At 56.5% G+C, this 24,597-nt stretch overlaps 2 protein-coding genes across 17 annotated transcripts in view; one reads left to right on the top strand and one right to left on the bottom strand.

The window, feature by feature from the left end:
• KIRREL3 (kirre like nephrin family adhesion molecule 3) overlaps nucleotides 1–1,651 on the top strand; it is a 368,481-nt gene extending 366,830 nt beyond the window's left edge. For all 4 annotated transcript variants that reach the window (XM_038161414.1, XM_038161415.1, XM_038161416.1 and 1 more), the window contains one exon: nucleotides 746–1,651. In XM_038161414.1, the coding sequence (XP_038017342.1) occupies nucleotides 746–1,189 (444 nt within the window). In that variant the 3' untranslated portion in view covers nucleotides 1,190–1,651. The remainder of the gene's footprint in view (nucleotides 1–745) is intronic.
• A 316-nt stretch (nucleotides 1,652–1,967) lies between these two features.
• On the bottom strand, nucleotides 1,968–21,384 carry ST3GAL4 (ST3 beta-galactoside alpha-2,3-sialyltransferase 4). Of its 13 annotated transcripts, none has more exons than XM_038161426.1 (13): nucleotides 18,175–21,154; nucleotides 12,937–13,006; nucleotides 6,856–6,894; nucleotides 6,352–6,424; nucleotides 5,764–5,845; nucleotides 5,131–5,214; nucleotides 4,929–5,026; nucleotides 4,501–4,561; nucleotides 4,163–4,258; nucleotides 3,896–4,085; nucleotides 3,656–3,799; nucleotides 3,416–3,559; nucleotides 1,968–3,019 (listed from the first exon to the last, which is right to left on the bottom strand). In XM_038161426.1, the coding sequence occupies exons 3-13, from the start codon at nucleotides 6,886–6,888 to the stop codon at nucleotides 2,933–2,935; spliced, it is 1,092 nt and encodes a 363-aa protein (XP_038017354.1). In that variant the 5' UTR covers nucleotides 6,889–6,894; nucleotides 12,937–13,006; nucleotides 18,175–21,154; the 3' UTR covers nucleotides 1,968–2,932. The 13 variants fall into 13 exon arrangements, with proteins under 13 accessions (XP_038017354.1, XP_038017352.1, XP_038017350.1 ...); XM_038161424.1 differs by lacking the exon at nucleotides 18,175–21,154 and adding an exon at nucleotides 14,291–15,279; XM_038161422.1 differs by lacking the exon at nucleotides 18,175–21,154 and adding an exon at nucleotides 14,101–15,278.
• Nucleotides 21,385–24,597: the final 3,213 nt, after the last annotated feature.

The raw sequence follows: 24,597 nt of genomic DNA on the forward strand, positions 1-24,597 counted from the left end.
GTCCCCGCTGGTGGCCTGTCCCAGAGGGCTGTCCCTGTGCAGGGAGAGAGGCTCTGGCATGCTGGCACTGTTTTGTGGCCCCAGGTGTGGTGCCAGGACAGTAGCGTGCAAGGGACACTTGTGTCCTGGCCTGGAGGGGGCTGAACAGATTGGAATCTACTGGTGGCACAAGAGGACGGTGCTGGCTGGTTTGGTGGTTGAGCCCTCCTCTAAAAGGGGGGCTATGAAAATGGGGAAGGGTCTGGAGGGTTCATACAAGGAGTAACTGAGGTGACTTGACTTGTTCAGCCTGGAGGAGACCAAGGGGAGATTCATGGGAGTCTGCAGCTTCTTCCTGAGGGACAGCTCTTCTCTAATCTCTGCTCTCTGTGACCAGCAACAGGACCTGAGAGAGCAGCCGGAGCTGTGCCAGGGGAGGGTTAGGTTGGGTATCAGGCAAAGGCTCTTCCCCAGAGGGTGCTGGCACTGCCCAGGCTCCCCAGGGAACGGGCACGGCCCCGAGGCTGCCAGAGCTCCAGGAGCCTTTGGACAGCGCTGCCAGGAACAGGGTGGCATTGTTGAGGGGTCTGTGCAGAGGTGGGAGTTGGACTGGATGATCCTTGTGGGTCTCTTCCAACTCAGCACATTCCATGATTCTGATAAGTCTCGCATGTCCCGGGTGGATGGGCAGGGCGGGCACCCCAAATGCCCAGGGAGGTGCCCGGGGAGGCCACCACCAACCTGCCCCGCTTCTCCCATTCCCCAGGACCCCACCAACGGCTACTACAGCGTGAACACCTTCAAGGAGCACCACTCCACCCCCACCATCTCGCTGTCGGGCTGCCCGGCTGACCTGCGCCCGGCGGGCAAGCAGCGGGTGCCCACGGGCATGTCCTTCACCAACATCTACAGCACCCTGAGCGGGCAGAGCCGCCTCTACGACTACAGCCAGCGCTTCGTGCTGGGCATGGGCAGCAGCTCCATCGAGCTGTGCGAGCGCGAGTTCCAGCGCGGCTCCATGAGCGACAGCAGCTCCTTCCTCGACACCCAGTGCGACAGCAGCATCAGCAGCAGCGGCAAGCAGGACGGCTACGTGCAGTTCGACAAGGCCAGCAAGGCCTCCGCATCCTCCTCCCACCATTCCCAGTCGTCTTCCCAAAACTCAGACCCCAGCCGGCCCCTGCAGAGGCGGATGCAGACGCACGTTTGAGCCCCTCCGGGCCGCTCGGGACCCTCCGCGTGGGCGCCGTGGCTCCGCGCTCGGACAGCGCCCACCGGCAGCGGCGGTGGGAGAAGCCGGCTCCAGCCCCCGCGGAGCGGGGCTGCGGGGCAGGGGACCGGCCGAGCATCCCCCCTCCCTGGTACATGCTAAGCACAACCCCGCCGAGGACGCGCTGAGCCCCGGGGAGCCTCCCCTGGCCCCGGCCCCACCGCGCACCCCGCGCCCCCCCAGCCGCTCGCCTCCGCTTCCCGCTGCCCTCTCCCCCCGGCTCCTCCCTTTCCTTCGTGGTGTTCGGTGTCCATACTTATAGAGTCCGTGTCGGGGGGTCGGGGGGGTCCCGCCAGGGGGGCAGGAGGTGGGGGACAGCGGTGGGACAGGGACTCCCCGGGAAGGGCCTCTCCACGCTGTATCGCGGCACCGCGGTCAATACAAGAGGTGTTTCTCGTGGCACGCCTGGGCTGATGGCCACCCCGTGGGGACATCGGCCTCCCTGGCACTCTGACCTGGCGCACACCTGGCCTGGAGCCTGGGTGTGCCGTGGCCTCCTGGGGCAGGCCCCATGGGGTCAGAAATGGCCGGTGGTAGAGGGAAACTGAGGCACGGGGCAGCTGGGACCCCACAACCCCAGCGTCGGAGCCAGGAGATAGGGCATCACAACAGGTAAGGGGACACAATGGCATGGGGACAGGCCACCCTCCCTGCATCTCAAAGCCCCAAAACCCCCTCACACCCCCCCTCCCATCATGTTCCAGCAGTGCCCAGCCCATCCCAGCCTCACCAGGACTTTATTGGGTGCCAGCAGGAGCCCCAAAACCCCCATCCATGGGGTCCCCCAGCACCTGCAGCCCCACGGGGGCAGAGGGGACCCTACACCAGCAGGGAGAAGGCACCAGTCAACCCCTCCATGGTGGGGGGACATCCCAAATGCCCACCCCAGGAGCCAAGCAAACACCAGCCCACCCAAGGCCCCTCGTCCCTGACACCAGTGGCATGCAGGCCCTGGGTGAAGGCTCCACCATAAATAAGGATTTAAATTAATTAAATTAATCTGCACCACCAAAGGGCCCTGGCAGACCCCGAAGCCAAGCACCCCAGGGGCCCCCACCCAGGGGGGCTGTGGGGACGAGTCCCTACGCCAGCACTAAGGCACAGGACAGGGCCGCCAAGTAAAAAAGGAAATTAAAAAAAAAGGGAGGGAATTAAATATTTGGGGGTAGGGCCAGGGCAGGGAGGAGGCAACATTAGCCCCCAAAAGCTCCCATTCCCTGGCGGGGGAGGGGCCAGGACCCCAAAATCAGCCCCTCAGCAGGGCCCTCGTCAGTGTATGAGGGAATTAAGGGAAAGAGAATGTCCAGGGCAAAGGCTCCTGCCCTGGCTCACCCCCTCAGGCCCGCTGGGAGGGAGGACCCCCCTACCCCAAAAACCCCCTCCAAGTCCTCGGTAGCTTCAGTGCGTCAGTAGAAAAGGCGCTGGGCCACGGCCCCGCCGGGCTCCCTGCACCCCCAAGAGCTGCCCCACCCTGGGCACCCGCGGTCCAGCACGGGCCCCCAGCCCCGGCCCTGCTCCAGGAGTCCCAGGCCGTGGTGGCAGCAGTGACAGCGATGCTCTGCCCTCGGTCACTCCGGCCATGCCAGCGCAGTGTCCCCTCACCGCGCGGGACGGTGTCCCCTCGCTGCAGGGGACGGTGTCTCCTCGCCCTGGGGACGGTGTCCCTGCACAGCCCCGCCGCCCTCAGAAGTAGGTGAGGTTCCTGACGAGTCCCAGCTCCAGCATCCGCTTGATGGCCACGGCCTCGTGGGACACATTGTGCTCTGACGCCTGCAGGACAGGGAGCAGGGGGTGGCACCAGAGTCTGGGCCACACACTTCCAGCCCTCCCTTCCCATCCTCCACCTTGCCAGCCCACCAGCAGGGACTTCAGCCCCCCAAAAGCAGGGACAGAACCCTCCCCACCCAATCCCCCTGTCCACGAGTTCTCCTCACACATAAACTGGGGATGGATCCAAGTCTCCATGCCTCCAAAGACATTCAGCTACCAAGAGAAGTTGGATGATGACCATGCAAAGATGGACTTCAACCTTCATCATGGGAGGGGAGTGAGAGGAAAGAGCCTCTCAGGTCATTCCGTATCCTGCACTGCTCTCCTGGGCTGCCATCCCCCCTCCTGGGGGAAAAATGGGGGGAACAGGGACAAAACTGTGGGGCAAACACTTACGGCCATGGACTTGAGCGTGATCTGTTCGTAGTAGTGGATGGTTTGCTTCTTGTTGGCCGAATCGGGGTAGCCAAAGCCCGCGATGTGCACCAGGTCACAGAAGTGCAGTGCCAAGGTGATGGCCAGCAGCCCTGTGGTGGGCTTCTGGGGGACAGAGAGCCACAGCCTTCAGGGAGCTGCACGGGGACAGGCTGTCCCCCCTCAGGGTGTGCAGAGTGACTGGCCATCCCCACCCCTTACCTGTTTGACCTTCCGTGGTTGCTTCATGGGGAGGTTGAGCAGTTTAGCAGCAGTTACTTCCATGTAGTAGGGATTGAGGACGCGCACTTGCTCCGGGTTGGCGTCCCAGATCAATGGGGGCTGTTTCCAAAACCCTTTCCTAACCTGCAAGAGCCCAGACGTCCCCAAGGGTGGGCAGGCATGACAGCTAGAGTCCGGAGAGCCAGGGAGGGGTTGGACCTGGTTCTCCACCATACTCACCCTCTTTTTGTCATTAAGGATGGCCTCCATCCACTGGAAGTCCATGGGCTTGAAGGGCACGAGCACCAGCAGCGTGTCGGGGTTGTTCTCAGTCCGGGGGTCGAAGTGGGCTGACTCCGGGTAGAAGAGGCGCATGGTGGTCTTGGAGCCCACGTCCTGCTCATAACCGTGGACCGGGGCGTTGTTCAGCCTTTGGGACATCACAGGTGTCAGCCCCAGCTGTGGTGGCACCGGGGAGGGAGCGGAGGGCCGGGCCCGGGGCTGTACCTGATCACAACATCGTAGGTGTTGATGGTGTCCCCCATGGAGCTGTTGCGGAGCCGGTGGCCGTTGCCCACCACGGCACACCTCCGGCACTTGAGGCTGCGAGAGAAAACCCTGTCTCAACCAGACCTGTTCCAAAACTGGCGTGATTTTAACCACCGGGGGAGTTAAACCTGGTGTTGTCCGCTCTCCAAAGCTTCCCATGCTCCATCCACCACCCCTGGGTTGCAGAGGTTCATTTTGCCAAATCCTGGGCCCACAACAGACAAATTTCAACCGCTCCCAAGAGAGCAATGATGAAGAAAAAGAGAGAAAAGCCCCTAAACCCACCCCAGTGTTACCTCTGGATGCTCTCGGGCAGGGAGTAGTGGGTGATGGACAGCAGGCGCAGCAGGACATCTTCTGCAAAGCAAAGGCAAGGACAGGGTGAGGAAGGCGAGGAAGGCAGCTCCTGCCTGACACAACACTCTGCGTGCTGCCCCATCCCTGCCAAATTTGCTCCTACTGCTAATCCCAATTTCAAGCTGATAAAACTGTCCCTGGGGCTTAGTAAAACCTGGCCCACCCTAAACTCTTTTAGAGGCACCCTGTGCACCCAGGGTGAGGAGATACACGCTACAGAGTCTAAAATCCAAGAAAATAGCTTGGGAATAGTCCCCCGCAAAATCAACCTGCAGATGTCTTTAGGAAAAGGGAAGTTGAAACCCCAGAAGCAGTAGCAGGATGGACAGACAGACAGACCGACCCCGCAGAGCATTGTCAGGCTTACCACTTCCCTTGGTGCCGTAGGGCAGCTCATAGAGCGACGGCGTCTTCACCCAAAAATAGTCCTTCAGCTGCAAGAACAGTGGGTGGTCCCTCGTGTAGCTGCCAAGGAGCAAAGGGTCAGTGACACTGGGATCAGGGATGGCACAGGGAGGGGGTCCTGGCTCTGCATCCCCCTACTGCCTTCTCCCAGCCCCAAAACTCACTTCCCGATGAGCTGCGCCGCTTTCTTTTCCACCTCCCCGAGGGGACACGTTGTCGTCTTGTTTTCTTGCACAGGGAAATAAAAGCTGTAAAGGAAGAGGTTAATTAGATCAAATGATGCCTGTTCCTCTGCAGCCCCCTCCTGGCGAAAGGGGCTCCGGCACCCCCAGGCATCCCCACAGTGGGATTCAAGCTGTGACAGAGAGATTTCCAGCCAGATTAAGGCCGGCACTGCCTGGGCATTTATCAGTTGGGCTTGCAGCCTTGCATCAGAAGAGGTCTCTCTTGCTCTGCTCATGAACCTCACACTCCACTTTCCCCATCTCCATCAGCATCGCTGGCACTGGGAAGACAGCAGGGCTTTCCCATCCTCCCGGGCTCAGAAAAGCACCGGGGAAAGCACCATTAGCAAAAAACCCCGCAGAGCCCAACCACCACACCCACCGAGGGGGAGCCTCGTTTGTGTCCCCCATTCTCCAGCAGCAGCCGAGGATGCTGCCACCTCCCCAGTCCCCTCGGATCCAGGGAATGTGCCATGCTCTGGCATCCCTGTGAGGGATGGGCAGGAAGCTGCTGCCTCCCAGCAGTGAAGGAAAGGGCAGGAGATTCTTTAAACTTGAGTAAGAAGCACTCACAGCTGTGTGTACCTGTCTTCCCGGTAGATCGAGTACCAAACCATCACCAGAAACAGCACCAGCACCCCGAGTATCTTCCCTCCTGCAAGCCCAGAGGAGAGGGGGAGAGATAAACCAGTGTCAGCCATGGGGTTTTGATGACTGCTCGTGGGGTCCCACAGCATCCCTAGCTAGACCCAGGACAGCAGAACCTTCTCGTGAGGGAACAGGTTCGGCTGGCACCACGGCCCGGAGAGGAGCGGCTCTAAGATGAGTCAGGTGGTTTTATCTGAGGTTTAAAAGTCACTGTGACGTTTCTGTTTCCTCCTGCCCGTTTTTCATCAAAGCCTAGGCAAATATCCTTTTTCCGTGTGCCTCCACCCATTTCTGTGCAACACAGTCCAAGGGGTTCCAGGTGCCCGAGCCCAGAGATCAAGGTGCCCAAAACCACCCTCCCCACTGCGACCTTCTCCTGTGATACCCCACCACTCCATCACTCAACTGGAACCACAGCAAAGCAGCATCCAACCCCCAGAATTCCAAATGCAAATTCCCCAGGCTCCCCGGCCCTGCTTGGACAGAGGCAGATGGGATCCCTGGGGGACTCACGAGACTTGTTGATCATTTTTATCAGCAGGAAAGGGATCAGGCGGGGGCCGGAGCTCTCATCGCGGCTGGTCGCCTGCAGCAGGAAAACAGGGAAACCCATCAGAGCTGACCCTAAAGCCCCATCCAAGAGGCATCACCCCCTGCTTGCCCATCTGCATCTGCAGACAAGCAGGTGCAAGGGTTCCCCAAGGGATTTATTTATTTAAATTCACATTTCTTTGCTGCCAAAAGGTTGGTTTAGAGAGCTTATCAAAGCCAAGCAAGCGGCACTTCCCAAGGAGCTTCAGCCCTACAGGTTAGAGGCCAAAGGAAAAAAAAGAAAAATTAGAGAGGAAAAATAAACCCCCAGTGGGGTTTCAACCACAAAATCCCATGGGGGAGACTTTAAAGCCTGCTTAAGCATCCACCTGGCACCAGCAGGTAAAAAGTCCAATGTGCCACCACAAAGCCAGTCAGAAAGAACAGGAGCAGCTAAGCAGGATCAAACCAAAGAGCATCACGTACTTGGGGAACCTCCAACGCCTTGGATTCACCCATCCCGGCCTGGGGAAAGGAAGTGTCAGAGCTTAGTGCCCACACAAACACTGCCCAGGGAAGCGGGGACACTTTTGTGCTCCTCTGAAACCTCTCACTCCTGGAATAAGGAGCAAAGAACTCCAACTGGGTGGCTGGAGCCATCCCAGGATGAGCTCATCCCATCCCACCAGGACACGGCAAGGACGGAAAATGAACTTACCAGCAGGGAGAAGCTTTGGGGTACAGGGGAGGCTTTGCTCCCAGGGTGAATCCTGCTCTAAGCCAGGCTCAGGGCTGGGCTTACTTTTCCCCCAGTAACTGAGTTCCTCCTGGCCCTGACCAGCCACGTCTCAGGTGTTAAATGTCAGCCAAGACGAAAGGTGCACGGGGGGCTGGGCGATGCAAACAGGCTCCCAGTCAGAGCCTGCCCATCAGAGCCTCCAGGGATTCGTCACCTGCCAAGGGAGGGCACCCACCTCACCCCCTCCCTGCCCCAGGAAGTGCCACTAACAAACTTGACGCCTGCCAAACACCAGGCAGGGCCACAGCCTCAGCTAGCCAAGAACACCAGGTTTGGGGGCAAAAGTGTATCAAGAATGAGGAGAAATGGGACCAAAGATGGTCCCACAAGAGCCAGGCTCTTCCCTTCCCTGTCACGGGCTTCTGAAGTTAAAAGGGCAGGAGAGCAATTAATTAAAAAGGGCAGGAAGGGCAATTAAAAGGCAGTTAAGGACAATTAAGCCACACTAAAAGCAACGGGACAGGACACTAGAAAAAGAAAATTGTGTCCACTTGACAGCAGATGGATGGGGCAGGTGAGGAGGTCCCCTAGGAAAGCACCTCCCTCAGAACCACTTCTCCTTTGTAAAACATGGATAATTGTGCCCCATCATTACCTGGGGGCTCCAGAAAGGGGAAGCAACCCCCCATCCCAACTGGCTCTCATCCTGCATCCAAATTTCCAGCCCAACAAGCCCCTCCTGGGGAAGATGAAACCTACAGCTGGGTCTTCACAGGTGGGAGCAATACAGGGAGAAGGCACAGGGGGGGTCTCGCCCCTTTACATACTACAATTGCTTGGAAAAAGTAAAATTAGGGGAAGGTAAAAAGCAGCTTGTGCTTCCTGGGGAGTTTTGTTCTTAGTAAAACTGGCCACAAAAGCCCCAAGGGGAAATCCACTGCCTCAGCTGGAGGCTGGGTTTGCTCCTGGGGGCCTGAGTACCCCTGTTTGCCCAGGGCTGGGAAATTGCTGGGCATCAGGACCTGATTTTAGCACCAAATTCACCCCCCAGCTTCACCCTTGGGTGCCAAAACACCCAACCAAGCTCACTTCACCCCTTCCACCAGTGAAAGCACTGGGAAAATCTGCTCTGCCCGCAATGTTTGCCTTTACATACCAGCTTCTTTTAAATAATATTTTTGACAGCTTTATGATCTTTTCCCAGGCTTGTATGCACAAGCTGGGCCTGATGCAAAATTTATCTAAGGCAAACACATCTTATAATCCCCGAGGAGAAGGAACGTTGTTTAGTGAAGCGATCAGGGAATGCGGAGCAAAACAGAGCACACCCCGCTGCCCCCGCACCCCTGGTGCCTCTGGAATGAGTTCAAGCTCCCCACAGCCCTCACAGATCCACAGCCCAAACCAGAGCAGCTGCTGAAAGCAGGAAGGTCTGAACACCCCGAGCCAGGTCCTGTGTCCTCCTTGGAGAGCTGCTGGAGTGAGCGGTGCCGAAGGGTCCTGCTGGTCCCCACAGCACCCCCAGTCTTGCAGCATCCTCAGAGCCTGCAGCATCCCTGTCCCATCACAGCATCCCCTGAGTATCCCTGTCCCATTACAGCACCCTCAAAATACCCTCTTGAGTATCCCTGTCCCATCACAGCACCCTCACAGCCCCCTGCAACTCCCTGTTGGGAGCCTGCAGCTCCCTGTCCCATCACAGCATCCCCAGTGCATCCCTTAGCATCCCTGTCCCATCACAGCATCCCCAGTGCTTCCCTTAGCATCCCTGTGCCATCACAGCATCCCCAGTGCCCCCTGAGTATCCCTGTGCCATCACAGTATCCTCAGAGCACCCCATGCCAACTTGGTCTCACAGCATCCTCAGAGCCCTCCCACAGCATCCCCAGTCCTGCAATATCCCTGTTCCTGCAGCATCCCTGATCCCCCACAATGTCTTCAGAGTCCCCTCTCACTGGCATCCTCATCCCATCACAGGATCCTCCGAGTCCCCACAGCATCCTTCGAGCCTCCCTGAGAATCCCTGTCCCATCACAGCATCCTCAGAGCTCCCACAGCATCCTCAAAGCCACCGCAGCATCCTCAGTGCCCCCACAACACCCCTGTCCCATCACAGCATCCCTCAGTGCCCCCACAACACCCCTGTCCCATCACAGCATCCCTCAGTGCCCCCACAACACCCCTGTCCCATCACAGCATCCCTCAGTGCCCCCACAACACCCCTGTCCCATCACAGCATCCCTCAGTGCCCCCACAACACCCCTGTCCCATCACAGCATCCCTCAGTGCCCCCACAACACCCCTGTCCCATCACAGCATCCCTCAGTGCCCCCACAACACCCCTGTCCCATCACAGCATCCCTCAGTGCCCCCACAACACCCCTGTCCCATCACAGCATCCCTCAGATCCCCCAACACAGACCCCTCACCACAACACCTGCCTGGATCCCGCACTGCAGCCTCCCTGTCCGGCAGGGAGAGGCTCAGCACTCGCTGGGATCAGCCCTCGCTCCCCCAGGGTTGTTCCAGGGCATTGCCTGCCCCACCAAGCCCTGAAGCTGGGGGGAAAGTCCCAGCTGGATTCAGCTCCCCACACCTGGAAGAAGTGACTGGAAAAGCCCTTCTTTGATGTTGGAGGATGCACCCCCACAGCACCACAGGCTGCAATTATCGCTGCACAAAGGATCCAAAAGCCCCATGGCCCATTCCCCATCTCCCACTCCCTTCCCCACCCTGTGTTCTGGGAAAGCCCCATCCCAGGATGCTGCAGAGGCAGCTCACGGCCAAGCCTCGTGGAGTTTCCCTGTCTACCTCTGACCTGGAGCAGCGTTTGGCCTCCCAGTTTCACCACGTCCCCCAGGAGATGCCAGCAACACCCATACAGACCAACCCTCCTGCCAGGGGGGAAACTCAGAGAGGTTCATCCCTGCATCTCCATCCACCCATTCCCATCTCCCCCCATGGCCTCAATGGCTCCAGCATCTCCAGATTTAAGGCATGTCAATCCACAAAGTGGAAGCAAGCACCTGCCAAGATGCTCCCAGCCAAAAAAAAAAAAGGGAAAAAAGGAATTTAAAGGCATGGAACAAGCACGGAGGTGGGGAGTGGTTATAAATTCCCCCACACCATCCCAGCATGGATGGATAGTGATCCCAGGCCATCCTGACAAAGCATCATGGACCAGCAGGCTTGGTACTTTTATGTTCCCATGGTAACCTGTGGATTGGGAAAAGCATGACAGGAGGCAAGGACACCTCTCCTGTGCTCCCACCGTCCCATCCCACATGCCCACGGGACACGGAGCCACCCACTGCCTGGTCCAGCTTCCCTGGGTAAGAAGGATGCTCACTGAAAAATCAGCATCTCCGACAGTTTATCCCAAAAAAACACGTCTTTATTTTTAACTGGAGGAGAGTTGGATAGCACCCGAGGAAGGGATGCACTGGCAGTTCCTAAGGGTTCACTCTCAGCAGTGGGAACCAAGGGCAGACAGACAGACAGGCCAGACCCCTTCAGTCCCAGCCACACCATCTCTCCCGAGCTTTCCAGGCACACGGAGCTTTTGGGAGCCAGCAGGGCAGATCCTGTGCTCCCTGGAGGACAACAACGACCCCCACAGAAGCAGTGTACAGCCCCGGGATGTTCCAGGCCCCCGTCCCGCGGGTGCTCCATGCGGGATCGCCCCCCAGGCCGCGCCCTGCCCCGGCACAACCCGCGCGTGCCGCAGCCTGAGCGCGACCTGGGAGGCGGCCGGGGGCCATCCTGCAGGGAAAGGATCCAGCCAACTGCAGGCCCTGCCTGGGCTTGGCAGAGCATCAAAGACACCCAAATCACCCAGCCTGGCATCCCAAACCTTCCTCGCCCCGGCCGCGGCGAGCTCCCAGTGCTCTGGGAGGTTTTTTTCCAAGATGGGGAGAAAATCCTTGTGGGATCGCAACAACCACCACTGCAAGCCCAACAGGCAGCAGGGATCAGATCTGAGCCCCCTCCAAGAGACGATGCATGGCAGGGAAAGAGGGATGCCAAGGGGGGACCAGGAATGCTGGGAGGGGGCAAGGGATGCCAAAAATCGCAGAGCAGAGCAATGCCAAGAGCCAGAGCTGCAGTGCCATGGCTGGGGCATGAAGAGGGTTGTGAGGGCACAGTACTGCAAAAACCAACTCCACTGGACACTGGGCACAACCCCACAGAGGGTGTGGAGCCAGCCCGGCCTGTGCACTGATACCCACATTTATCCTATTTTAAGAGCCCTGCGAGTCACTTTAAAGGAATCTTTAAAGGAATCTTAATTGCCTCTTACTCGGAGAGGCAGCGCTGTTTCCTTTACCGTGGTATCCCAGGCACACAGTAACCCAGCCAAAGATTTACGATAGGGGAAACAAGCCCTCGTTGGCATGTGAGTCTTAACAAAACATTTACCCATGACCAGGCTGCAATTTTGAAGGTGGCAACAGCAAATAAGCTCAGGTACAACGAGTATTTCCACAGTGGCAGGTCCTCAGGATAAATCCAAGCTGCTTCTGCCTTCCCACGGCACAGTTGGTTTTAATGTGCTCCAGAGCGATTCAGACCAGCCCTGGCTCAATCCTCTCCTCTCCCCCTATGTTTTTTTTAATCATTGCAGCAGAACAAAAAAGAAGGGATGGGACACAAATCTCTTCCCACAGCCCCAAAACACCGGCTGTGTGGGTATACCTGTTTATCTCACTGCTCTGGGGTAACCCTGGGCCATCACAGAGCTACAGGGCTACAGTTGGGCTACGCTTTTAGAGATTACATATTTTTATTTTTATTATATAGGTTTAATCACTCTTTTGCTATTTAAAACACTAAAATAAAGACCTTTTCTTGTTGTACGCAGCTCGCTACACCCTGGAGGTTATGGCCAAGCTGCTGAAGAGAGCAGAGCCACCCATGGGGTGACAAGCCCCTGCTAAGGAGATGAGAGCAGTGATAATCCTGTGGGATTTTATCCCTGATCCCCTGACATCGATCCAGGCACACCCTTCTCCTACCTGCCCTGTCCAGCCCCCCTTTGGTGCCACGCTCACCTCGGTGCCGTGTTTACTCTCCAGCATCTCCATCCTCAGGGATCACCCAGGGATGCAGCAGACACAGCAAAAGCAGTTTTGGCGACACAGCTTTGAGCCCGTGTTCTGGGCTAAATCCCCCCAAAAGGCAGCAGAAAGGGGGAGGCAGTGAGCTGGGGGTGCAGGCAGGGTGCAGGCAGGGTGCTGGCAGCCTCTCCCCGCTCTCCTGGGAGCAGCAGGCAGAACACCCACTAGGAGCACCACTCCCTTACAGTTCTGGAAGGTAAAAACTAAACCACGGAGGTGCTCCAGCCCATCCCCAACCCAAACTCAAGCAATGCCCCAGCTCTTTGGGGAAAAGGGGTGGGAAATTAAGGAATATCAAGCTGCAGGGCTGCGTTATCCTGCAGGGAGTTCCTGCTCCCAACGGCTTTTGACTCTGAGGGTCCCCTTTTGGGGCTCAGAAGCTGCCTGCCGTTGCCATCCTCCTTGCAAGGCTTACATGCAACCTCGGCCCTGCGGTTTCTCCTCTGTTTCCTGTTTTGCACCAGGCTCGGAGGAGAGGAATCCCCAGAGCAACCCCTCAGCCTGATTTGGCCAGCCCCAAATCCTCTTCTCTACTCTTTTTTCTCATGCACAGTCTTTGCACCCCCAGCATCACCTCAGCGTTCCGTTAACCCACGCAGGGAGGAGGACTCCCATCCGGGGGAGACCTTTTCCTGCATCCCCAGCGCGGGAGAGGCTGAAAGCAGCCCCAGCAGGGCGGGGATTAGCTGGCAGCGAGTCACGGCTACTTACGGCCCGTCCTCTCGGTCCAGGCGGAGCAGGCGGGAGCTCGGCGGGATCTACGCGGCCGTCCTCTCTTCCCCTAGGAGAGTGAGAAGGCAGAGCATCCTCAGGGCCGCGGCCGCCCGCAGCGGCAGGGCAGCGTCCGGAGGATGCACGGATCGCTGCGCATCCCGGGCACGGCACCCGGCGCGCCGGGCGGGGCGGCCCCGGGCCAGCGGGAGCGGGGCCCCGGCGAGCCGGCACAGGTCGCACCGAGGAGCGAGCTCTCCGGAAAGCCTCCCAGCGCCGAAAAGCCGCACTCCTCCCACCCACCTCGGCCGGCACCGGCACCCCAGGGCCGGGCTCCCGCCGCTCTTTAAGCAGGAGGTGTGGCCGATCGGAGCGCAGACCTCGCCGCAGCTTTCCCCAGCACCCCTCGGCCTTTCACACCGAAATCTCCTTCCGTGAGTCACTCGGACTTTTAGGAAGACCCCACGAGATGGAGCGGTGCCCTTTCCTAGAGAAAGGGGAATGCAGCTTTCCTGCCCTCCTGCGTAGAGAACGCTCCTTGTTCCCTCGTCTCTGGCATCTTTTCCCCCAAAACTTTCCAAACTGCACATCCTAGCCCAGCACTGTCATATCCTTATGATCTGGGGGAGGAAAAGCCCTGCCGAGAAACAACGCCACACACAGAAACCCTGCCGCCACCCGGAGAAAGCCTCTCTGCTCGGCATCGCAAGCCATGCTCCCAGGCAGGGAAAAACGAGGCAGCCAGCGGAGCACAGCTATCCCAGTCAGCCCCGGGACAGCAGCTCTGCTCTTCTGCCTGTGCCCCTGGGGGGAAGGGCTGCGGTGGGAGCCATGGCTCTCCCCAGAAAAACACACGAGAGGGAATGTCAGCTCATTTCAGTGCAAGAAACAGAGATGCATGTGAGGAACACAAGACTCTCTCTGTCAGCTGCTCCTTAAGCCCTGGCAGGGAAGGTGCTTCCAAGGGAAAGCTCTGCAGGGCCAGAGGTTTCCTCGCCTCTCTCCATCTCCTCCAGCTAGAAAAAGCAGAGATGAGAGAGGTGCAAGCCTTCCCCAGAGCATGCTCCTCTCTTAATATCCCATTAATTTAACAAAGAGGGCTACATCCTGGTCCGAGGGGTGGGGATGGAAACCACCCAGGAGCCTGAGAAGGTTTCTTCTCACCAGGGATCAGGCTTTCTGCACATGCCTCGGGATGACAGGGATGGCTCCATCTCAGTGTCACACCTTCCCTCTCCACCGAAAGAACCTCCTCTTCCTCCTTCCATCGCTGTTTGCCTCGGGGGGCAATTAATCCCAAGGGCTCAGAGCAATCAGCAGCCAAACCAAATGCACTTGAGGCCACAAAATTCACCTTTGGCACCAGGATCTTTCCAGAAGTCTTGAATCCACCAGAGCATCCAACATTGCTGCCTCTGACACAGAGCCTTTTCATCTAGAGCTGTGAATTACAGGATCCACTAACAAGGTTAAACTCTCCCTGGGGAACTCCTGCTAAAGCATTTCATGGCACAGCATCAGCCCCTGCCCGTGGAAATGAGGATGAGGATGTTCAGAGCTGCCTGGGGGCTTCCAGGAGGATCCTGCAGCCCTGGGTGAGACTGTGGTACTGTAAAGCACATCAGCCAGGCAGGATCCTGTGGATCCGAGGTCTTGCCCTAAGCTGGTCTTTCCAGCTCGACTGGAAGAGCCAGGAGCTGGATTGCTGCCACTCTTCCCAGGGTTGTTCTCCAGCCGCCCGAGTGGTTTCCCGGCCATGAGCCCATGCTCACGGTCATTCCCAGCCCAAGGTCCAGAAAAGTCCCATCACAGTTCCAGTGTCCACCAGGTCAGGAGCTGCCGTCTCCACCACTCGCCGCAGGCAGCTCAACCCATCCAGCAGCTGATCCCAGCAGGAAATGAACGTCGCAAATCCCAGACCCCTCAAGAAGCCCTAAACAAGATGGATTTTGCTCCTTTCCTTCTCCAGCTGTGTTGCTGGCCTCAGTTTCCTCTCCTGCCTACCAGTTTAATCATTTAAATAATATTTTCCAAATTTGAGGGGGAAAAGGCACCTTCTGCCCACTCCCCAACACCTCCCACCGGGATGCTCATGGCTTTGAGCAAAAGAAAACAAAAATCCAGTGGCCACATCCCTTCCTGTGCTAAAGACTAAAGCCAGCCAGAACTGGTCCTTTGAGGGGCTCAGCCCCAGTGTAGGAGCATCCCGGCAGGAACGGATATTCCAGAGGCAGGAGGGGACTCACACAGGGCAGGGAAGAGCCTCCAAATTCCTCCCGTCATCATCCTCCCCATCGAGGACCAAATCTCCCCAGGGCTGTTAAAATAGGGGAGGGGGAGATGGAGAGGAGTCTCCCGCCAGACCTGCAGGGAGGCAGCCGTCCGTCCGTCCGTCCCTCGGTGCTCCATCGCCGGCGCCAGCCTCCCTCGGTTAAAATTACCTCCCGAGGGGGGAGAGAGCAAAAGCCAGGCTGGGAGGGGAATAAAATCCAGGTGAGCTCATCCTCCTCCAGAGAAAACGTCTCCAGCTGGCAGGAGCAAGGTGTTTCCAAGCCCAGCACATCCCTCACGTCACCCCAGTCGCTACGGCCCCAGGACCAGCAGCTTATTCATTCAGCAAGTATTTAATGGGAGATAATCCAGCCGCTTCCTAACCATCCTTTGGCCGAGCCTAAATTGTAATTCCAGTGTGGGAATTACACTTTGGAAAGAGGTTTCACTAATGGTCATCCCAGTGGATGCTCCCTGTCCAGGACAGCACAGAAAGGGCAACCACCAGCAGAACCTCCATCCTTCAACCCTGTGTTTCTTTAATTCTATTAATAATTTATTAAATTTATTAAACTATTTTATTAAAAAATAAAATATTTTAATAAACCCATTTCTATCAAATCCCTGAGAATGGGAAGAAAAGCAAAGCTGCCCAGCCAAGCCGGATTATCCAAAGCAGCGACCGACCTAAAAATAAACCACTGCTATTTAAGGATGAGCCTCCCACAATAACCACCCCCCACCCCAAAAAAATTTAAAGGAAAAAATAGACATATTCCCAAGCTGGGGTGTTGAGCATCACCCACCACACCAAAAAAAGCCTGCTTTGGGTTCATTTCCTAGCACAAGTCTGCACTTCCAAGAGAACAGCATCCCCAGGCTTAGTGCTGCTGATTTCCAGACACCCATGCAAATAAATAATTAAGATTTAAAGCTGCGTTTGCATAATACAGATAATCTGTCGATTTAACTTGTAAATGCAGGGGGGATTATGCAGCAACGTTGTTAATTAGGCAGCAAAGGGGCCGGGGAAGCCCCAGCTCCAGGGCAGATGCCAATGGACCACCAGGATGCTGAAGAAGACAAACGTGTGGGGGACACACGGCTTTGGCAGAGGGACCTGGTCCTGGGGCAGGTGCTGAGGTGTCGGGGCTCCAAAACCTTGTGTTCATCCATATTTTAACTGAAAATCTCCCCCAGCTCCCCCAGCCCTTCATCAGGAGCTGCCCATCCCTTCCCACACTGCCTGCACCACCCAAGCCCTCGAGGGCTGCCGTCACCCCACAAGAAAAAAGGCAGTGGAAAAGGAGCCCGGGGTAAGATTTCTGAGGACAAATCACATCTTTCTGTTGCATAAAGAGCCTGCTCTGACAGCCAGGCTCTTGGCCACACTCAGCTCCCCCACCCCAAATACCAGACCCCACCCGGGAGCAAAACCTGTTGAGCCCGAATATGCCCAAACAGACATTTCTTTGTGATTCTTTTTTTTTTTTTTCCCTGTCTATTTTTTGGGTTGGAAGCAGCAGTGGTGATCGCACAGGGATGGGCCCGAGGAATTCCCAGCCCTTGGCATTGCTCCTGATGCCTTGTTCGAAGGCAGCACCACATTTAACCCCTAAAGCCCCTCACTGCCCTTCATTTCTGACACCATCCCACTTCTCACACCCTAGACCTGTTCAGTCTTGCCTCCCCAAAGTTCACTTGCATCCCCACTCTCTGCATTTTTCTCCCTCACTTCTCACTTTCCACCTCATTTTCCCCCTCAATGCTTCAGTGCCTTCCTCCTTTCCCAACAGAGAGAGGTCTGATCCATCCTCGTGCCACCAAATCTCACCCACAGATCACAAGCCAGGGGGGTCAGATGAGCCCAACAGCCACAGAGCTGCTGTGCCGGGGGTTTAATCCCCATCCAGGGGTGTTTTATGACCCACGGTGGGAATGCAGGGCTGGCTGGGGGCACACAGCATCAGCAAAGCCCCAGAGCAGTGTTTAAGACTCCTCAACTGTTGCTCAGCACTGTCCTGCCTCAGTTTCCTGCCATTCTGGGGCTGAGGGAAGCTCTGCCCCATTGGCAATGAGGGCAGAGGGTGCAGCAGGGGATCCCAAACCCCAAACTCCATCCCAGCTCATTTACCTCCGTTTTAAAAGAAATTTAAAACCACCCGATGTCGCAAGCAGCTCAAACCCCGACGGAGGATCCACCCCGGGGCTCCGGCTTGTGCAACACCGCGGGGTGAGCTCCAACTTCACGCCACTGGCATCAGACTCTGGTTAAAAAATTAAGGCTCACTCAGGCTTACTCAGCCTGGCCAGATATCAGGATGTCGAATCCGGCCGGGAAAACTTCGGCGGGCTGGGGGAGACATTTTGCAAGGGGAAGAGCCGGAACGGGAATGGCATCTGGAAGCGATTGAAGGCAAGGAGCCTCTCCCTGGCGCAGCAGGGAATTCCAACGGCGTGAGCTCAGGTTAAAGCCTCCTTCACAGACCCAGGATTAAAGAGAAGAACCAAACTTCAGCACAGATACGTGTTTTTAAACCTACAAAGAACAGGGGAGAGGGAATCAGCTTCCTGCATGGTCACATCCGGACGTGGTTTGGTGATTTACGGTTGTTCTGACTTGCAATAAAAAGAAACCAAAATTCCAAAACGGTGCACAAATCCTTCCATGGATTTGTGGATCTAACTTCTGGTGCGGTGTCAGGAGTCTTCCTTCAGCACTGCACCATCCATCCCTTGGGACCACTACATCCCACCTCCGAGCATCCCTTGCCAGCACAGGCTGCGTGCCATGGCGGTCCAGGAGCATCCCAGCATCCTCAGGATGGCACGGAAGGGCCGATGGAGAGCGCCAGCCTAGCCTGGACCGAGCGGTCCTCCACAAGGAGCTGATGCAGTGGGGAGTCCCCAGCCCCTTCCAGTGTTCCCTGCGTCCAGGGACAGGGAGCAGCAGTCGGTCCAACCCACCTTCGCTGGACATCCCAGCAGAGCAAGTCACAGCAGGGCAGATCCACGCGGGACGGGCAGACTGCAGCCCCGCTGTGCTCCTGCCCCGTCCCGCTCCCCCAGGTCGCTCTGCAGCCCCGTCCCCGCGGAGCAGCGCTGGCCGCAGCCCGGCCCCGCTCGCACGCACCTCCCCGCCGGGGCCGTGCCCGTGCCCAGCCCGGGCCGGCAGCAGCGGCCGCGGCTCCGGGGGCTCCGGCACACGGCAAAACACATCCTGGAGAGCGGCCGCAGCCTGCGCCAGCCCGAAACCGCGGCGAGCATCCACCAGTCCGAAGGAGAACCAGGATGGAGAGCGGCTCCTTTGGTTTTTCCGTTCCACGACAGCCAAGTGCCTTTCTCCTTCCTCCAAGGAAACTTTCCAGCCCAACCCCAGTCACATGCAAGGGGTCAGCAGCTGGAAAAGCAAGAGATTAGCAAGTACTGGGTTTTTTTCCTCTTCCCTCCCAAGAAGACACAGGGTTTTCCTAGAAAAAGCTCAATAAATATGAGGATTGCAGCTGGAGGACAGAGAAGTGTGAAAGCAAAACGACAGGAACTTAAGAAACAGCAAAAAAAAAAAAAAAACAGAGAACCAGAAGTTGCAACAAGCTGCATGAAAGCATCAAATAATTTCCTTTCCTCACTGCAAAACCAAAACCACTCATGCAAGTGTCCCTGGGGGCAGAGTATGGGGGGGTCCCAGACCGGAATGAGTAAAGTGGGATGAGATGCCAGAGGGATCCCGGTGAATCCAGGATGCCAGTCTCTGCAGGAACAGGACCACATCCCTGCTCCTTAAATAGCCATCATGCTACATCATGCTACATCATTCTTTTCCAGAGGAAAAGAATTTAAGGGGAAAAATAACATAAAATAAATCTTAAAAAAAAACAAAACACAATAGGGAAAGCTGTGGAGAAGCAGATCCCATGCTGCCAGCCTGCACCAGCTCTGGAATATTCGAAGCTAAAGCAATGGGACCATCACTTCATCAAAGAGAACAAGCAACAGAATACACGGGATTTAGAGATATTGCCAAATAATTAATTAGCAGGATTCAACCTGAGGATTGTTGCCAGCTGAAAACCTCTGAACACAGGCATGGGGAGAGCACTGGTCTCAGCATTCCCACATCCTGCAGCCTGGCACCCACCTCTGATGCTGGTTGCAAGAATGGGGATGACACAAGCTATAAAAATACAGGTTTGTAGACATGACTACAACTACAGCTGCTCCAGAGTTCCAAACGGATGTTTTCCCTCCAGGGTGGATCCTCCAGGAGGATGCTCCAATCCCAGATGTGGAATACACCCTACTTGCAGATCTCCATAGTGGACATCCCTTAAAATCAGTATCCACGGACAGTTCCTCTTTTATATTTACATTTGCAGAAGCATTATTTCTCAGAATGCGGTGCCTTGCTGGAGCAGCTGCTATTAACTCCCTGCCTGAAGCTGGATGAGCAAGCAGCCCTCTAATGATGCAGACAATTAGGGACAGGGGTTAGGGAGAGTCCAGCAAAGCGTGTTGATCCCATCCTACAGCTTACAGCAACATGAGGAGCTCATTAAACATTGGACGGATTGTTAGGAGCCAGGGTAGGAAGAGGACACCTAAACCATCAGTTCTAGCACTGATCCCAGGTTCTGGCCTGCCTGGGGTGCCTGTCCCATGGACACCCTTGGCAGAGACAGCTGGCAAAGCCTGAGCAATCCATCACCTGCGTCCAGGAGCATCCAGAGGGAGAGCCCAGCAGAAAAGATGGGGAAATTCAGCAGAGCTTCCCAAAAAGTTCCACCACAAGACTTTACTCAGCTCATCTCACCAAAAGATGGAGATCAGACTTGCCAAGCAGCCAGCATCAACCCACTGGGCATCACCCTACAGATCCAACAGGAGAGATGGTGTCCGAGCTGAGGAACACAAAAAAAACACCCAGAGGCAGAACTTTCCTTTGTTCTCCACTCCCCAGAACAATAAAACACCACAGGTTCACCCTCCAAAGACCTGACATGAAAAGATCAATGGGGAAAGGTCCAGCTGGTCCTTTTGCTGCTGGTCCCGGGGCAAGCATCCTCATCTCTCTCTGGAAGCAGTCCTGTCCCGTGGGAGAAGAGGGCTCCAGGCACACGGAGCGGGATGGGACGGGACAGGGTTCATCCTGCACGAACATGCCCAGGTCCCGCTGCCAGCAGCTCTGTCTGCAGCAGCACTGGGTGGGGGCCCGGCAGGGAGCCCTCTACCCCTCTGGGATCACCGGGCTACTGCAGCACATCCACCCACCAGTCAGAGGACGCTCAGGGATGGGGAAAAAAGCCTCAGACCACTTAATAAATCCTCCTCAGTCGTTGCTCCGCACGGGAGCGATGCCGTCCTGAGCTGCACACCCCTCCCAGGGCCTCCGGGAGGATTTTCCCTTCCCTCCCCCGGCTCCCGGGCACTCCGATCACCCAGACCCATCGCAAGGAGCCCACCCCGTGCTATGGGGAGATGCCAGACCCTCATTTCCCGGGGCTCTCGGGGTGGGATCTCCTTCCCCGGGAGTGGCCGTGGGCAGGAGCGATGCCAAAGGCCGTCTTTTCCCGGCGACAGGAGGGGGTTTGTTTTGCCAGGAGCGGGGAGACAGCAGATGGAAGGGCGCTGGGAGAGCGGGGGCTTCCCTCTCGCCGCTGCCCACACTCACACTTCAGGCGCTGATCAATCACGCTAATTAGAAAAATAATCATAAAAATCATTTTTCAAAACCCCACAAAATGCAGAAACAAAGCCACTTTGTCCCTTTCCCATGTGCCGCGCTCGCCAGGACAGCGATGCCAAAGGCGTGGGATGCTCCGGGGGGGTCCGAGCAGGGGTTTGCGGGGAGCACCCCCATAGCCCCGGTTTGCGCCCCCATGCCAGCCCTGCCTGGGAGCTGCCAGGCGGGCAAAGCCCCTGCCCTGCCCTGCCCTGCGCCCCCCGCCGCGGGGCGCCCCCTCCGACCCCTCCAGCCCCCCGAAAATCACCGGGGCTTTGCTCGCACCCCTCTTCTCGCGCTCAACGCCCCCCGACTCCAAACCCCGCTCCGGACACGCGGACCCGGGGGAGGGCGAGGGGACCGGGGGGACCCGAGGGGGGACCCCCGGCTGCGGACTCACCATGGGGCGGCGCGGGGGGGCCGGGGCGGCGGGAGGATGCGGGGGGCGGGTGCGGGATGCGGGGCCGGCCCGGGGGCGGACACGCTTGCGCACAGCGCGGCACGGGCGGCGGAGGGAGGAGGAGGAAGGAGGGAAGGAGGGGAAGAGCATCCCGGGAGCTGCCGGCGCCTGGTCCCTCGTCCCCGGCGCGGGAGAGCTTGGGAAGGGTCACAACGCCTTCCCCGCGCCCCGCGGACCCCCAGAAATCATGGGGCTGAGGGCAACCCCTCCCAAGGCAAACCCAGACCCCAAACCCGCCAAAATTGGCTCGCAGCAGATTTTGGGGAGGTGGGCAAAAGTCATCCTGCTGGAGATTTACACGGAGCCAGGGGTCTGCACTGTTCCCTCATTGAACCCCCATGAGATGATGCTGGAAGCCCCATGAGATTAAGCTCAAACCATCATGAGATGACACACAAACGCCCTGGGGATGGCTTTGCTTAAAATCATCAACTAATATTAAGTATTTTTCTTTTTCCTGAAAATAAATTGTCACCACAGGAATGCCTCGTGTCAGGCCACCTTGCTCTCCCACGGGATTCCATTTCCATCCCACCCCACAATACACAAAATTAGCAGTCAACTTTTGAAAGTTTTTTTTTAATTCCCCTCAAAACTTTATTTTTATTTCTGCAGCCTCAAACTCATCCCTCCTACCCAGGGTGAGTTTTGCCAATCCCTGAGACAACATGTCCAGTGCCAATATAAATGGATAAAATACCTGTTGAACTGACACATCTGGTTTTGCCAAGGGAACTGCATCAATATTTGAAGAGAATCTTTGCCTCATCCCTCATCCTTCTTAAGGGGTTTCCTCGCCATTAACAAGTGGGGCAGTTTTACCCGTGGTGACAGGAAAACTTGCCGTAATTAGGTTTTAATTGCCATGGGCTTGTAGACAATCTGGGATAATTAGTAGGGCCACAGCTCGGCAGGGATTTGCTTGAAGGATATTTTGACCCTTTGGTCTCATGGGTTCCACATCTTGGTTTATTGCATCTGAAAATAATAAACAGCATTCAATGAAACTCCAGCAATAATAATGCATCCCAAATGTCTATTTTTGCTGTGCCCCCAAGACAGAAAGAATATTAAAAGAGGCTGCAAAGCTTCACTTGCCAGGATCTTCTCAGTCCCCAGCAGCTGTGTCCTGCTGGTGATGGTGGATGGGCTCGTTTTGGGGTGATGGTCTCCATCTCCAGCATCCCCCCATGGCAACATCAACAGGACTGGGAGCAGAATAAAAGCCCTTGCAGAGATGCAAATCCAGGACCACCCAGCCCTCTGATTGCCCAGACCTCTGTGCCAGGAGGTCACGGTGCTGTGGCTCAAGCATCGCCAAGGTTTGGGGAAGCAATGGTGATCCCACACCAAGTGTTGGACACCAGCCGTGTCCATCCCACAGGGATCTCAGCCACCTGATCGCATCCATGGAGCAGTCACAAGGTACCTGTCTTGCCTTGGGTGGACCCAAAAACCAGCCACGAGCTTCCTGTGGCCACCCCAGCCTCAGAGGACAACAGGGGTTTAAAGCCCACCAGGAAATGGGAATATATTTGCTGCCGGAGCAGAGTGCCAGGAGCCTTTGCTGGGTTGCTAGTCACTGTGAATGACTACACCCTGCCCTAATATTTCATTTACAAAGGATAAACTGCCACTTGGATTAATTCAGCATGATGAGCGCTGAGTAATTTGGAGAAGAAAAGAGAGGGAAAAATTGCTGGCAGTTTGAGAAGTGAATTTGTAGCAAGCTCTGCCATCACCCTTCGGAACTCACACCGACAGAAGGATTTGGGGAACCAGTGCAAGTCAGACTGGTGTCCTGCCCCACCAGGGCACGGGCAGAGGCTGTGCCATCCATCACACCACAGCCAAAATGCTCCCAAAAGGGTGACAAGGCCAAAGCAGGAGCCAGGCAAGCAGGATCTGTTCAGAAAGGAGGAAGGGAATGCCCTCAGCAGCATCTGCTCCAGAGGGACAAGAATGTGGCGATTCATGCCCAGCACAAGCCGGCTTTGTCCTGGATCACCTCAGGCTCACCCTTCCTCGAGCCACAGCCTGGGAATGCCATCTGGCTTTGCAGGCCCAGACCCAGGACCTCAGTTAATCCTTTGAAGGCTGCAGACCCATCAGAATGTCTCTCCCTGACCCCTTCTTTTGGGACAGGCAGAGGCAGCCTCCATCCTGGGCTCCATGCACCCCCTGCTCTCCAGTGCAGTCTCCCAGGAAAATGATTCATCCAGCAGGAGCCAGGCAGATGGTCTGTGGAAGATGTGCTGCTTGGTTGTCTGTCACAGCCCTCTGAGAGTCTATTTTCAAGACTGAAGGTGTTTTTTCAATACCTGAGGACCGGGGAACCTTCCTTAGAGACAGGATGGGCCTGTGTGTTGTTTAACCATCTCCATTCCTCGGCTGGCCTGAGTGGAGACATAAAACTGGGATGTTCCCTCATCAAAGGAGACCAAGCTCCCCCTTGGCAGAGAAAATGCTTTGATATGGGAAAAATCATCCCTGTCTCTTAGCAAATTAAAACCTAGGGAAGGGGAGAGCCATGGGACAGGCAACCCCGCTGACCATCTCCAGATCCTGAAGCTCTCCAGCTCCCCAAATCAACTGGCCTGCCCTGCTCTGCTCAGGAGGTGGGTAGAGCTGAAGCAAGAGGAAAAGGCTCCCACAGCAGACCACTGCAGCTTTCTTACTATGGATTGCACTTCTAGACTCCGAGAATAATTTGGAAAATACCTGTAAGATCACCAACTCCAACTGTTCACCCAGGAAATGGGAATTTCTGCAGAGAAATAAGGGAAGGTGGCTGCATCCAGCCGCTCTGCCTCTCCCTGCTGCTAAAAGGCATCAGAGAGCTGCCTGACCTCAATATTAGTAAAAGGGATGAGCTGAGCAGAGCCCCAGGGCAGCTCCAGTGATGGCACTTTGCTCCAGCCAGCTCCGGGTTCTGCTCCGGCACAGCCAGCAGCCTGGAAAAAATCAATCACATCTGGGTTTTCCACCATCAGCAAAAAAACCCCTCTTAGAGCTCATGGTGTGGAAAGGAGCAAAGAACTGGGGTAGCAGCAAGACGATCCCTGCAATTACATCCCTGGTTACCAAGCAGAAACCAGAGCCCTTTTTGGCACCAAGAACTCATGAAGTTTTCAGAGGTTGGGGCTCAGTGGAGAAGCTGCCAGGGAACCAATGGCTGGGTGGCCAAGGAAGCTCCCTGCGTACAGAGAAA

The sequence above is a fragment of the Motacilla alba genome, chromosome 24, assembly GCF_015832195.1.
Source record: "Motacilla alba alba isolate MOTALB_02 chromosome 24, Motacilla_alba_V1.0_pri, whole genome shotgun sequence".
In the NCBI taxonomy this organism is placed as follows: Eukaryota; Metazoa; Chordata; class Aves; order Passeriformes; family Motacillidae; genus Motacilla; species Motacilla alba.